General features: G+C 39.4%; 1 protein-coding gene across 1 annotated transcript in view; it reads right to left on the minus strand.

The window, feature by feature from the left end:
* Window positions 1-14,707, minus strand: part of KCTD8 (potassium channel tetramerization domain containing 8) — a 286,168-nt gene extending 271,461 nt beyond the window's left edge. The window contains exon 1 of the mRNA XM_005554790.5: window positions 13,468-14,707. Within this exon, the coding sequence (XP_005554847.1) occupies window positions 13,468-14,428 (961 nt within the window). The 5' untranslated portion in view covers window positions 14,429-14,707. The remainder of the gene's footprint in view (window positions 1-13,467) is intronic.
* Between the last annotated feature and the right edge of the window lie 404 nt (window positions 14,708-15,111).

Consider the following 15,111-nt stretch of genomic DNA (forward strand, 5'->3'; position numbering starts at 1 on the left):
CCTGAGTACAGATCAGCAGGGAAGAGTTTAGTTAGGTAAAATACACACTAGGAAGTAACGTTCCACCCTTAGAACCAACCAATTAGCTTAGATAAGCACATGAAAATGAAGTGCTCTTAAAAAGAAAGCACTAATGAGAGAGATATCATATATATATAAATTAAAAACATAAGCGAGACAAAACAGAATACTCATTGTCCAAGAACACATATAAACATAAGGATCTGCATTCAATATATTAGACTGGTTACCTATGGGAGATGAAGTGGTAGAGATCAAACAGTTTAAACTTCAATAATAAATCTTTTCACAGACCAATGATGACAGTGTGCTATGAAAATTTGTTGCTATTGTTTTGTTTTAAAAGCTATATTTTCTACACCCTCTTGTGACCTGGGTTCCATAAGTGATTTGGTTTCTACAACCACTCTGGTAAACTGAGGCATAAGGGGAAACAGGAAGTAAGTTGATGATCTTACTTTAACTGGCATGGATGATGGCACAGATGGTGGAGCTAGATCCTGTAGCTGCACCTGGCTTCCTGATTCTGAGCTCCCAGGTCCTTGCAGGACAGTAAGTCCCTTGGTAGTCCTATTCTAGGATGTGGTTGCAAATCATTCCTGGAGGCTCAGCCCTCCCAGTCAACCTGTGAGCAATACATTATACTTAATAAATCCTTCCCAGCCTAAACTAGCAAGAGTGAAGTTTGTTGTCTGTAACTAAGACCTCTGAAAAATAGAGGGAAATTGAAAAACATTGCCTGTTCAAGCTTTTCCCAGATTTTTTAGAAGACAAAGACTTTGAAAACTACCATAGCAGTTTGCTAGGGCTGTTATAACAAAGTACCATAAACTGGGTGGTTGCAACAACAGAAATGTATAATCTCAAAGTTCTGAAGGCTGGGAGTACACGATCAAGGTGTTAGCAAGGTTGATTCCTCCTGAGAGCCATGAGGGGAAATCTGTTCCATGCTTCTCTCCTAGATGCGGGTGGATTGCTAGCAATTTTTAGCATTCCTGAAACATTACCTGTATAGGAAACATCATTCCTATAGAAACATCACTTCTACCTCTACCCCCATGTTCACATGGTGTTCTCCCTGTGTGTGTGTGCATGTCTGTCTCTATCCTGAGTACAAATTCCCCCTTTTGATAAGGATACTAGTCATATTAAATTAGGGCATACCCTAATGACTGCATTTTAACTTGATTCCCTCTGTAAAGCAGTGCTTCCGAAAAAGGTCATATTCTGAGGTGGTGGGGAGGCAGGGCTAGGACTTCAAAATATTTTGGGGGGAGAACATAATTCGATGCATAAAATATTGCATGCAATTTAACAAAAAATATAACCATTAGTCCCTAGACTCGGGTGATTATACTAAAACTATGGGGTAAATCTTTTTTCTCCTTTTTTTTTTTATTTTAGGTTAACCGAACACTGGATATTACTGAGTTTCACAGTATGAATGCTAAATAACAAAGTATAATTATGATAAACATGGCTTGAGAGTGGCAGCTATAAAACAGACATCTTGAAAGTTTATTTCACAATCTAAACATGCTAAAACAGTAAGTAAAAACTGAAGTATCAAAATGGTTCTTTCATGCTTTAGAAACACATTAGTCCAGTAGAAGAAAAGTAAATTATTACACCAAGCTATAGCAACTTTCATGCTGAGATTCCTAGAACATTTATTTTTGGTGCCATTTGCTAGCAGCATTAACCATTGTTAACAAGGTCCATATCTTCTATTACATAGCAATTATCTTTCTCCCACTGTCTATGAAGCATGCTAAATCACCCATCACAGGTCCACTTGACTGAAATAAAAAGGAATACACCGAAACCATTTCAAATTCTAATTTAATCACAAATATAGAATATTTGTCAATGGTAACCAGGAGACGTCTTCATTTTAATTTGACTTCAGGATTTCTTCACAGGAAATAGGCAATGTTTATAAGAAATATGGCAAAATCTGGACTTTTGAAGAGATTTTACATTTCTGCGCATGGTAAAATTTCTCAGAAAAGGAGTCAGGTATAATACAGAGGCCAGAAAGATTATCACTTTCAAAATACTCCATTTTTCTCTAAATAGGCCATTTTTAGCAAAGGATCAATGTTAACTATGTCTCATTTCTAATATAAATTGGTCACTATTCAATCACAGTTCAGAGGGCAAATGTTTTTAATAGCCAGTAGTAGTTGCAAAGTCATACTGATGTTCTCCCAAAACATGCTTGTATGTGTGGCCACACACACACAAACACACCCTCATGCCTAGACTTTGTGGTCAGAAGTTAGTAGGAGATACTCTTCAGCCATGAGCTTTAGCCACCACACAGAGCCTCCCAATCTGTATGTTATGTATCTATTCAGCATGCCATTCACCTACCATGTGCAATCTAAAGTCAGAGAAAGCAGATATCCTACAAATGTCATGGTCCCAGTCATGAAAGGTAGGAAATATGTTCACTACTGTTTACTACCACACCTTCAATATCTAAGAGGCTGCTTAGTTTATAATACTGGTTAATGAATACATGAATAAATATAAATGAACTGAAGAAGAGATATGATTCAGTACCTTAAAATTAATCTAATCTGGATTTCCCTCAGTTTGATAGATTTTATGTTTCTGATTTTTTTGAAAATTGTTAAATGAAATAGAGCATGAAAAGGTGTTTCACCTCAGTAAATGTTTTGTTAATAGCAATATACTCAACACATTTTTAAAGGAAATGACAGCCTGACACACTAAAGTAAGGACAAATACTCTATTTCATTTAGCACAGATTACTTGGCACGCAATACTTATGGCATTATGTGGAGATAAGGTGAAAAAGACGATCAATTTCTACCATTTTCTCTCTGAAGAACTGAAGTATAGAAAAGTAAAGAATCACAAAATAAAATAAATCTACATAGTAATGAAGATTAAGAATACAGCCCAAGGACTCTGATCGCTAAATCTCTTTTTTACTCTAAATTAGAATCACCATTGAAGGATTCATCCCCAAAACCACCATATAAATGACACCAATAATTTGCAACCACCACACCTGCTACCTCCCACCAGTCACCATAAAGCTGCCACTGTAGTAACTTTTCTTATCAAAAGCAAAAGTCACTTTGGAATCATATGTACGAATCCTTATTATCCATCTGCAAGGAGACATGCTAGGTGCAGACTCACCAACCAGAAGAAAAGAGATAAGAATATTAGAGAATTATTTCTGAATGTCTGCCAGTACCTGCCTCAGATCTCTCTGCTTTCTTCAAATACCTGGACTTAAGCAACTAGAAAACTTATATTGAAAATATGTCAGAGTGGTTTCAATAAGAGCTGATTGAGTTGACAGCTAACATAGTTTTCTTAAAATTGTGAAGATATGTATTTGAATCCAAAATCTAGCCTGAAATTTTGGCCAAATGCCTAGACTTTGGGCAGTGTTTGAGCCCAACTGGCTCTGTGACAATTTGTTATTTTGTGTAAAACTGTTGAAAATGCAAACTAAAAGCCCTCATCAGAAATATAAATAAAGATTATGATTAAGAAGTGCTTTGTCCCAGAGTTTGAGACAATTTCTATTGACTACAAGTATTATTTTTAATTGTGTCATAATTAACCAGTGACCAGCACTCGACCTGGAAGAGTAAATTTTTTCCACCTAATCAATGAAAAAACAACTAGAATAGACTTATTTTAAAAATAAGTTACAATTTATTTTATACTTAGCAGGTCAATAATTTTAAAAATAACTCATTAATGATAACAGGACCTTTTCAGGGCAGCTTTTAGATAGGAGTTGCTTTCAACTTCCTTAAAAAGAAAAAGAGAAGAAATCTGGTACTGAGAATTATTGTAAAGAAATGGGATTGCCTGTGTATTATTCTGAGGTCCTTAAATTAATAAATTGCAAAGGCTAACATGTATTGAGCTTTTAATTTGTCCCTGATACCATTTGTGCCTGATACCATTATAAGTATGGATTGCTTTATTTGATCCTCATAACAAAGCTTTCAAGTGAATATGATTGTTTTTCTCACTTTCCCTTCAGGAGGGAGCATGAAATTATTTTCCCAAGATCTCAAAGCTAGAGACAAAATTTTTCAAGGAATCTGATTTAGAAGAATTAAAACATTCATTGTGTTCAACTACTCACCTCTTAGAAGTAGAGGCCAACAGATTCTGGCATTGTTACTCCATAAACACAGTACTACTCTCCTTATTTTACTTATACCAAAAATTAGAAAGCACACCTAATTATGCCAAATGATAAGAAAGAGCAATATAATATGAATCCTATTCTCAAGGTTTTTGATACAGTAACTGGTGAAATCAACCAAAATAATAAAACTGAGTGGTTAAATCATTCACTATTCTGGTGATATTAAGTCAATACTACATACTTCTTTATTATATTAGTTTCTTCCAGTTTATTTGCTTTTTATTCCATATGCTTTAATATTCCATATTATTTGCTTTTTTCCCCTATAAAAGCAGGGTTTGATGGGAGACTGGTTACAATATGGTAGAAATAATATTCTAAGTTAACTGTTGAACATACATTTAACTAAGTTTAATGTTGAATAAGCACAGAATATTATTGTATTATATTGTTGTATAGTAATTGTATTATTATATATTATAATTGGACACACTAATAAGTGTCCAATTAGGAATCATGAAGCTGTCTGTTGTTATTACCAGCAAAGTTGGTTTATTTTTATTAACTACTTTGACACAAGGTAAAGAAACATAAGTAACACTAATATTTTAATATTGATTATTAAATAGTAATACCTGTTAAGTACATTTTAAGATGCCTTTTTAAAAATGAATCAAGATTACAAGATAGAATTAACTGGATCCTCACTTTTACAGATACTTTATCAGTATTATCAGATACTTCCTATATTTAATTTCTACAATAAAGCCTATGTCAGGAGGCAATATTCTCTTTGCATCTAAGATTTTTTTTAAAGCAAATACTCAACACTACCTGTGGTTGTAGGTAGGCTTGGGGTATGGAACATTTGTCCAACACTCTAAACTAATGAAGTCACTTAATTTTTGATCCCTCACAATTTCTATTCCACCAATCATTTATTTATTTATTTTTTTATTTTTATTTTTTATTTTTTTATTTTTTTGACAGAGTCACATTCTGTCGCCCAGGCTAGAGTGCAATGGTGCGATCTTAGCTCACTGCAACCTCTGCCTCCCAGGTTCAAGCAATTCTCCTGCCTCAGCCTCCCAAGTAGCTGGGATTACAGGTGTCCGCCATGACGCCCAGTTAATTTTTTGCATTTTTAGTAGAGATGGGATTTTCCATGTTGGCCAAGGCTGGTCTCGAACTCCCAACCTCAGGTGATCCACCCACCTTGGCCTCCCAAAGTGCTAGGATTACAGGTGTGAGCCACCACACCCAGCTTCCACCAATAATTAAATATAAAGAAGTGTGCATGTGCATGTGCATGTGTGTGTTTACAAATCTAACAACTTCATTTATAACAATATTTTAATCTGTCCCATATTTTAGTTAACATTTTACTTATTTTCATTTCGTATAGTTGCTTATGTAACACTTCTCATGTCATTACTCCTGCTTTTTGCCCTCTTGTTAACATACTAAATAACCTCTCTCTAACATAATTCACAATGATATAAAGTTTATTGTGATCACCTTAAACACAAGGTCTCTGTCTTACTCATATTTGTATGATTTACCCACGCTTTAGCCTGGTAGTTGTTCCATAAATGCACTTTAAAGTTGAAGTGAAACTAAACCTCAAATTCAGTGACCACCTAATGGAAATTCCAACATCTCTAGTTCATTCCTTAATTCACACTTTCATTCGGAAAACAAATTTTTTTAAGTTCTTAATGTGGCCTTAGCCTCTGCCCTGAGGGGCTGAGAACACCACTCTCAGGCACAGAGAGAGAAAGCTACTGTAGAAGATCAACATGCGAAAAGATCATTACATATTGTAGGAAACACAATGAGGGACCTATCCTAGTGCACCAGGAAAAGAAGTGTGAAGGATTCTATAGCAGGGGTTCACTTAGCATTACATGGCTACAGTGCCAAGGGGTACACTGAAAAGCCAACAGGTCAGGGAATAAACTTATAAATGATATACACTCAGCATAGAATACTTCATATATTTTCATTTGTTAAAAAAGCAAAATACAACTAAATTTGTATGAGAATCAGACACTAATCAGAAACTGGTATCATTAACAGAAACTAATAATGAGATGTATATAGCTGATAGGCAGATGACACCTATATTTCCCATTATACTTACAAATTATAAAGTAACTAATTTACCTGTTGGAATGACTTTGAAATCTTATAAATAAAATTATTCTGATCTTTAGGTAAGTCCTTGCAAAACCTCTGGTGCTTCAGCCTCAGACTATTAAAAAAAAAATGCACTTTAAATTTAAGTCAGTTTATCGAGCCTACAGGTATTACTGGTTTATCAAACCTATAACTTGGTTACCCCCCAAAAAAGTGTTAAATTGAGTCAAATGTTTTATTTTCTTTAATTACAAAAATATTTATGAATACGGTAGCATTACTCCATAAAATAACCCTTCTAGCAAGTAAAGACTATTTACTATATTTCTATGAAAATTTAACATAAATGTTAAAATTTTGAGTTCACTCATATACATTTCACACCGCACTTTTTTGCTTATAAATAGAAGTTCTATGTACTCAGTAGACACCGAAATATATTTGTCAAAATGACTGCAGGAAACGGGCATTATTTTTCAATGTTTTAACAGTAAGGGCTTTGACATAAGACAGAACTATTCAAATCCCAGCTCAGCCCTATACAAGCTCCAAGAACCAGGGATGTTACTTAATGTTCTAAATCATAGTTTTCTAATTGAACTATTAGGGAACTAATGTCAAGCTCAGGGAATGTTATAAGAAATAAACAAAGTATACAGTCCCACCAACAGTATTAAAGTGTTCCTATTTCTGTAAACTAGCTCAACCATTGTGGAAAACAGTGTGGAGATTCCTCAAGGATCTAGAACTAGAAATACCATTCGACCCAGCCATCCCATTACTGGGGATATACCCAAAGGATTATAAGTCATGCTGCTATAAAGACACATGCACATGTATATTTATTGCGGCACTATTCACAATAGCAAAGACTTGGAATCAAACCAAATGTCCATCAGTGACAGAATGAATTAAGAAAATGCGGCACATATACACCATGGAATACTATGCAGCCATAAAAAAGGATGAGTTTGTGTCCTTTGTAGGGACATGGATGCAGCTGGAAACCATCATTCTCAGCAAACTATCGCAAGAACAGAAAACCAAATACCGTATGTTCTCACTCATAGGTGGGAATTGAACAGTGAGATCACTTGGACACAGGAAGGGGAACATCACACACGGGGTCCTATTGTGGGGAGGTGGGAGGGGGAGAGATAGCATTAGGAGATATACCTAATGTAAATGACGAGTTAATGGGTGCAGCACACCAACATGGCTCATATATACATATATAATAAACCTACACATTGTGCACATGTACCCTAGAACTTAAAGTATAATAAAAATAAATAAATAAATAAATAAATAATGTATGCAAAACATTTAGCATAAAATTAGGTGATAAATGTGATGGTAAATTTTTTTACCAGATGCTGTATCTTGAAATAATCAAATTTTTTTCTGAGCTTACAAACAAAATATTCAATATCAATATTTATAAAACTGTGGCAATGTATATGTATTGTACTTTTGTTATTTAAGATGTCAATAAAAATTTTAATGTCATGGGGGAAATTTCATTAAATGTGTAAACTTATTAAATGTATAAAACCAAATAAACCAAAAAAGGACAGCATATAAACCACCTATATAGTATGACCATGACTTTTAAAAAATATGTCTTTTTATCTATGTGTACATAGAAAAAAGACTGGAAGGAAATGAATCAAGATTTTATTGACACTTACTAGTGGTGCTGATTAAAACTGCACTTTTTGTTTTAACAGAGGTCCCTAAAACTACATGTGCTACTTTTATGATTTTAAATTTAATCTTATTTTTTGTAATGAGAACATTTGAAATGTACCCTCTTAGCAATCTGAAAATATAGATTATCAATGAACTGCATATAAAATTATGACCAGGCACGGTGGCTCATGCCTGTAATCCCAGAACTTTGGGAGGCCTAGGCAGGTGGATCACCTGAGGTCAGGAGTTCAAGACCAGCCTGGCCAACATGATGAAACCCCATCTCTACTAAAAATACAAAAATTAGCTGAGTGTGGTGGCAGGTGCCTGTAATCCCAGTTACTTAAGAGACTGAGTCAGGAGAATTACTTGAACCCAGGAGGTGGAGGTTGCAGTGAGTTGAGTCACGCCACTGCACTCCAGCCTGGGTGACAGAGCGAGATTCTGTACCAAAAAATAAAAAATTAAAAAAATTATTAAGTATAAAAAGGGTGACTTTTAAATGACAAGCAATCATTTTTCAGATTTTTAAACAAATTCCAGCTAATAATTTATGACAGTAGAATAGATAATAATTAAATACTGGTTTTATACATATTTCTCTTTTTTCCAAAGAGGTTTTTTCTTCTTAACTAAGGTACACACACACACACACACACACACACACACACACACACACACACACAAATTGCAAGTCCTAGCATCCTCAGCTACAAGGGAAAGAACTTGTCAAATAAAGCTTGTAGCCACTTAGTTTTTCAGCTTCATTATCTGCATAAAGATTGACTCACACAAAGCTGAAAAGGGTGACAGGGAAAGCCAAAGCCATAGCAATATAAAAAAAGATAAGTTCAAAGACAGAACTATGCCAGATACAAAAGTTCAATGTCATTAAACAACAATCAGCGTCATAGCACAGCCTCTAAACTTTTTGCACTCCAAGATTTTTGTCATTTTATCTGCTTTATTACTGGAACTAGTTGCATTAAATCAGAATCTTGATGTTTTAAAAAGTTATCCTCTCCTTTTGTTTATTCCTCAGTAATTCAAAAGTCATTCAGCCATGTGAATACAGAGAAAATTTTCACACTGTCATTGTAAAAATAAGTAGTAACTCGGGAGAAAAAGAATCAACTTTTACAATTGTGGTTAACAAAATTAACTTCCATAAAATGATGTTTGGTAATCAAAGAAGTATTTTTGGACTCATAAAAGATGCAATTTTAATGGTATTCACCTAAACAGAATGATTTTTAAAGACGTTTCTTAGAAAGCTCTTAAATTCAGCAAACATGCTAGCACAAGATTGAATAGCCGTTTGAGTATTTTCAACTCAACTAGCTTTCTTCAACTCAACACAGTGAAATAAATCAGAATGAATTTGAAAGAGTGGATATAAAAATCCATTAAGACAAATTACATTTCACAGCCCAGTTCAGTAACAGCATTAATTCCTAGATCTGGCACTGTCATGTATCAAACAAACAAACAAACAAAAGATATACCAAACATAAAGAATATCAAGTACAACCTAGTGAAAGGTGTACATTCACACACAGACTGCTCAACGAAACTATGGAGTTCAAAACTTGAAGCACTATTAGAAGAGAAGAGCAATACATCAGCACTACCTTTTCTGCAAACTCACTGATTATGAGAAAAAAAGAAAACATATAGAACTAGTTTTTTTCTAAGGATAATCAACCTGTCACATTCCAAGCACGTTATCTATATTCTATATAATTCATGGCCAACATAAAATGTCTTTTTATTGTCTCCCAGATACTGCTAAAGGCAGCCAAAATGACACTCACCAGACATCCCCCCAAAACAGAAAACACAATAAGTCACTGTTTTTCCCCCAAGAAAGGACAATCCATCTTCAGTATTAGAAAAAGAATATAGAATTTAATAGCACCAGTATATGTTGCAGTGTACTAAAAACATTTGATAAATAATGAGTTAAGACTGAGAACAGATATAAGTGTTCATGTAGCCAAATGAAGCTGATATTAAAGTTTAATAGCCTGTATATAACCTTGAGCATAAAAATCCAATGACTTGGATACAAGCACTTAAAGAGATATGAATCTAGCTCAATATTTATCAGAATATATTGCCAAAGTTTCAAGTCCTAGTGCTAAAACACTTCTTGGCCCTGAATCGGAAGTGGGTTCTGTTGGAGTCAATCCAGAAAAACCAATTGGAATATGATTAGCAACATTCAGTGACTTGCCCTGAAAAATTCAAATTGAAATTCAAGGAAAGAAATTAGTTATTTAATTGATTATTTCATAATTCTGAAAGTATAGTATGCTATCATTTAATTGCAAAATAATTTTCCATTAACTTTACAATTAAATTATACTTACTATAAAACAAAATTAAAATTTAATGTTCACAAGAAGACTAAAGACAGTAACATGCTACTCACAATAGTAATAGCTAACATTTGTTAAGCTTTTATTATGAGTCAGGCACTAGTCTAAGTACTACATGTATATTCTCAAATCCTATAAAACTGGTACTGTGATTACTCCTGTAATACAGGTGACGAAACTAAGAGAACAAGTAAATAATTTAACCAAGATCACACATTTGGAAAACAGCAATATCTGGGATTACTGGACCATTTGCCACTTTCTTCCCCTCTACTGCAGAAACTCAGGTGTGGTGGGCGTGGCGGGGGTTGGTGGGGAATTAAAATTGATGCTCAAGTGTGTAAACTACAACAGTTTCAACTACTAAGTTCACATGTAACCCAGATTTTAAAAGGTGTTAAAGCGACTGATACTTGTTATACACTAAATAAATGTCACACAACAAATAAATATTTGCTGAAAAACAGGGTGTCAAAGGGGGAAATTAAAAGTTATTAAGGTTATTTTCTGCATCTAAAGCATAAGTGGACAAACAAGGTCATCCAGTAATTTTGCTCTAATGAATAATACTGATAACCTTTCTAAACAGAAACTTGCCAAATAAGATAAATACATTTTGTCATCAACTAAACTGAAAAGGATGGAAATACAAACATTTTACAGTGTATTTTCAGTCACCAAATATTAAAAGGAACCCATTCAAAATAACGTGTAAAAATATAATGAAAGCTGTAAAAAACATTAAATAAATATATGTATTCTAATATTCAAGACAAATTTTACATCTAAAATTTAAAATGACAACTCCATTTTGTTGATCAATGACTAGCTTACCACTTCAAAAGAACAATACTTTATCTGGAATTTGCATATTTTCTCCCAAAATAGGTTGTCTCCTTAGATTTCTGGGACTTTTATGAATGAATTTCAGAGGTCATTAATAATATGAGTACTCTGAAAGTAGTTATTCATAATATGAATATTTTATTTAACACTTCTGTAGCTTTAGAAGTGAAACAGATCCTGAATTTCAAATCTCTCTCAAATTTACCTCATTAGTTAAATTAGCTAAGTTTCCAGTTTCAATATACTAAGGGCACTTTTTCCCTAATGTAGAGATAACTTGTATTATCTCTTCATAATCAAAGTCATGATCATTCTCATATCCACATCTTTCTAAAGGAATAAGAAAAACCAAAACCAAGAAAGATTTTCAAAATTTCAGAAAACTGTGCGGAACATTCATGCTTATATCTTCTCTAACAAAAAACACTAACTACAAGGAAGGCAAAAGTTCATTTTACCTCATTTTCTGAAATGCCTGGAAATCTACGCTGAAATGACTTAAATCGTTTAAAATCTAAAAAGTTGTTGATAAAGGTCACAATGATAAGGAATAAAATGGTGCTAAAATGCTTAATTACTTAATACATATTTAAGAGGTGCCCATTTTATACAAGCAATGAAATATCTTCCCTTGGGTGGCTTTTCTGATCATTAATCTTTTTATTGTGTAACAAGTAATACTTTGATATAATTAAGACAGTTTTTTAGCTACCAATTCAGTGGACAGACTCTTCATTTGCTTCTCTGTTGAAACTGTTGTCTCAAGAAACCCAGCATTACTTTCTAAAAAGCAGTCTACCTCTGAGAACCTGTGTGCTGTGGTTTGTCACTCAACTTCCAAGGTTCCCAGAATATACAAACACTAAGCCAACCTTCCAGTTAAGCTTGCACCTGTGCAAGGAGAAGTCCCTTCCACTTCTCCAGTCAAAATAAAGTCTAGAAAATTGTTCAGTACCCAATTACTGTAGTGACTGAATTACCAAAATAAATAAATACACTTTAAGCTGGTCTATTTCCATCACAGGATTTCAAGGCTACTCTCCCAACGCGACAGGCAAGTTTTAACTTGTGCCTGGCCAAAGGAAAAACGTTTGCCAAATAATGTTCCTGCTGCCATCCCTGCTGGCTTTTCGTTTGTCCAAATCGCTCTCTAGTCGTTGTCTTTTCACTTTATAAACGCCACTGAGAATTGTGCCCACCACAGCGCCACCCCACTCCCAATCACCAGTGCAGGTTCAGATTGTGGTATTTGGTAGAGTTCTTGAACTCCACATAGCCAGCTCCGGAAGCGCGCTGCAAAACGCACCCCGGATGCTTTCCCAAATCTATTCCCTCACTCTCACATTTCAGAAAATCGCTCTATTTATTCATTCTGAGAAAGTGGGCTCAACCCCCGCTTTTGCGCTGGAGAAGGAAACACAATCATTCTCTCTCTCTCTTCCCCATCCTCCCCAACTCCTTCCCCCCCCCTCCACCCTCATCCCTTCCTAATCTCCAACCCTAAGAGCACTCAGACATCCAAAGTTTCTAATTCCTTCCGCCCTCCCCTGTCCCAAACACTGGGCAATCAGACTGGAGATAACCGACGCGGGGAAATCTGGGTTTCCATTGTCAAGGAGTCCCCTTTCCCCACAGCCGCTCTCATGCCCCCGCCCCCTCGAGGGGCTCTGGGGGCACCTTCATCGCTTCTCGCCTGCCCTCTAGAAAACCACCCGTAACTGGAGGCTACCGCGCGGCAGCTGTACCAACAGCAGGTGATCCAGGCGGTGCGCGGCGACGCCTTGTGATGGCATCTTGCCCTCTGCAGGGACACCACTGAGGGCCACATGAAATGACCCCCAGCAGTCCTACTAAAGCAAAGAGGTGGAGGAGGGTCTATGCACTCTGCCCTGTGCCCCAGTCTCTCCCACCCTGTCCTCCGAAACAGAGGAGCCCCTAGCATCCGGGAGCGGGCTGGGTGGAGAAGGCAAGATCAATAAAGTTCAGCAAGTAAGACAGCTGGGAGCTGGGTGCTACTGAGTTCTAGAAAGGGGGAGTAGAGACGGAAATATCCGAAGGGGCGAAATGTAAATCGTGTCTACTGCAAAAGGGAGTCGTGCAGAGAGGGCCGCTCTCTATAAGGAGTTAACCAGCTCCTGGCCCGGACACCCCTGCCGGGCCTCCAGCGGGGCTCAAACCCGCCGCAGGTCAGCAGGGGGCGAGGGGTGCGGGGAAACGCCTGGGCTGCGAACTTACGGAAGAAAATGTACTCGGTGTAGCTGCTCCAGATCTTGTCGTCGCGGTACTGGTTGACGAAGGCGGCGGTGCCCGAGGAGTTACACGCCACCATGTGGAAGCCGGCCTCGGACAGGCGATCAAAGGCCTGCTCCAAGTAGGTGAACTTGAGGTAGAAGCGGGACGTGTACTTCTCCGGCTGCCGGTCGGGGTCGCGGCTCTCGTTGAGCGTGTCCCCGAAAACCTCCTTGGCCAGCGCGATGCGCCCGCACACCATGATGCGTGCCACGCGCCGGAACTTGGCGTCGGCCTGGTTGTCGCGCACGGTGGTGTAGGAGCCCCGGTAGCCCAGCGTGAGGAAGCCCGAGCGCTTGTCCGGCGCGCCGCTGCCGCCGCCACCACCGTGCACTCCCGGGCCCGAGGGCACGGCGGCCGCCGCCCCGCGCAGCAGCAACGCGTCGCTGCTACCCTGCGAGACGTTGTCCTCCAGGTCGCTCTGGCAGCCCTCGTCGTTGAGCGAGTTCTGCTTGATGACCTTGGGCGACAGCAGCTTGACCAAGTCGGTGAGCTGGAAATACTCGGCCTCGCGCAGGAGCCGCTCCTTCTCGGGGAAGTGCTCCGGCAGCGCGAGCTGCTTGTCCCGCAGATAATCCAGCACATACCTGAAAAGGAAGCCGTCCCGGTCGATGAAGAAGCGCGCCCGGCTGTCCCTGGGCAGCTCGCCCCGGCGCCGGGCGCCGCCACGGGGACTAGAGGGCGAGAACATGCTGGCCAAAGTGCTGTCCGGGACGCTGAGCAGCGTCGAGTGCTTGGTCACATAGACCTGGCCGCCCACATTCAGCTCCACTACTTCGGGGAAGGGCGAGGGTGCGCAGGGCCCCGGGGCGGCGGCGGCCGACGCGCCGGGCGAGCTGGACGAGGAGACCATCTCGCTAATGGGCAGGATGGTGCTGCCGCCGCTGCCCGTGTCCTTCAGAGCCATAGTCCCCCCGCCGCCGGCCCGGTGACCCGAGAGAGCTGCACTTTCTCGTTCCCAGAGCCCGCGCCCCAGCCCTCCGGGTGTTCTCTGCGCCCTCGGGCAGGGCGGCGCGTTCCTCGGGCCGGGGCAGCCCGGCTCAAGGCTCGGGGCAGCTGCGGGGTCGGCGGCGCCCAAGCTCCATCAGAGGAGAGACGCGCGGGAGAGGAGCTCCGCCGGTGCGGCGGCGGCAGTGGAGAGGCAAGAAGGAGCGGCTGCTCCTTTGGGGCGAAGGCGGGGAAGTGTGAGAGAGACTTGCGAGAGGCTCTAGGACTGCTGCTCGGCTCTCCGCGGGGAGGGTGGGAGGAGGGGCCGAAGCAAAGAAAACTCGCCGCCCCGGCAGCTTGCTAGCGCGCCGCGAGGCCGGAGCGCCGACGGTGGCGCTAACTACTCCTGGCAGCCCGGGAGGAGGCACTGACGTCAAGCCCCGGACTGGGACCCGAGCCTCAGCTGTCATTTAAAGAGATAGGCTCCTGCCGCGGCTCCCGGGCTCCGACGCTAGGGGGCGGGACCGAGGGTCGAGCCTGCGAGAGGTGCCGCTCGGCGGCCAGCTGGGAGAGGCAGGCAGGGAGCGCCTAGAGCAAACGCGAGAAAAAAAAGACAGCGCTCTCCTTCGTTCCTTTCACTCCCTCCTTGGGTCCATGCCCACC

Source organism: Macaca fascicularis, chromosome 5 (assembly GCF_037993035.2).
Source record: "Macaca fascicularis isolate 582-1 chromosome 5, T2T-MFA8v1.1".
Taxonomy (NCBI): domain Eukaryota; kingdom Metazoa; phylum Chordata; class Mammalia; order Primates; family Cercopithecidae; genus Macaca; species Macaca fascicularis.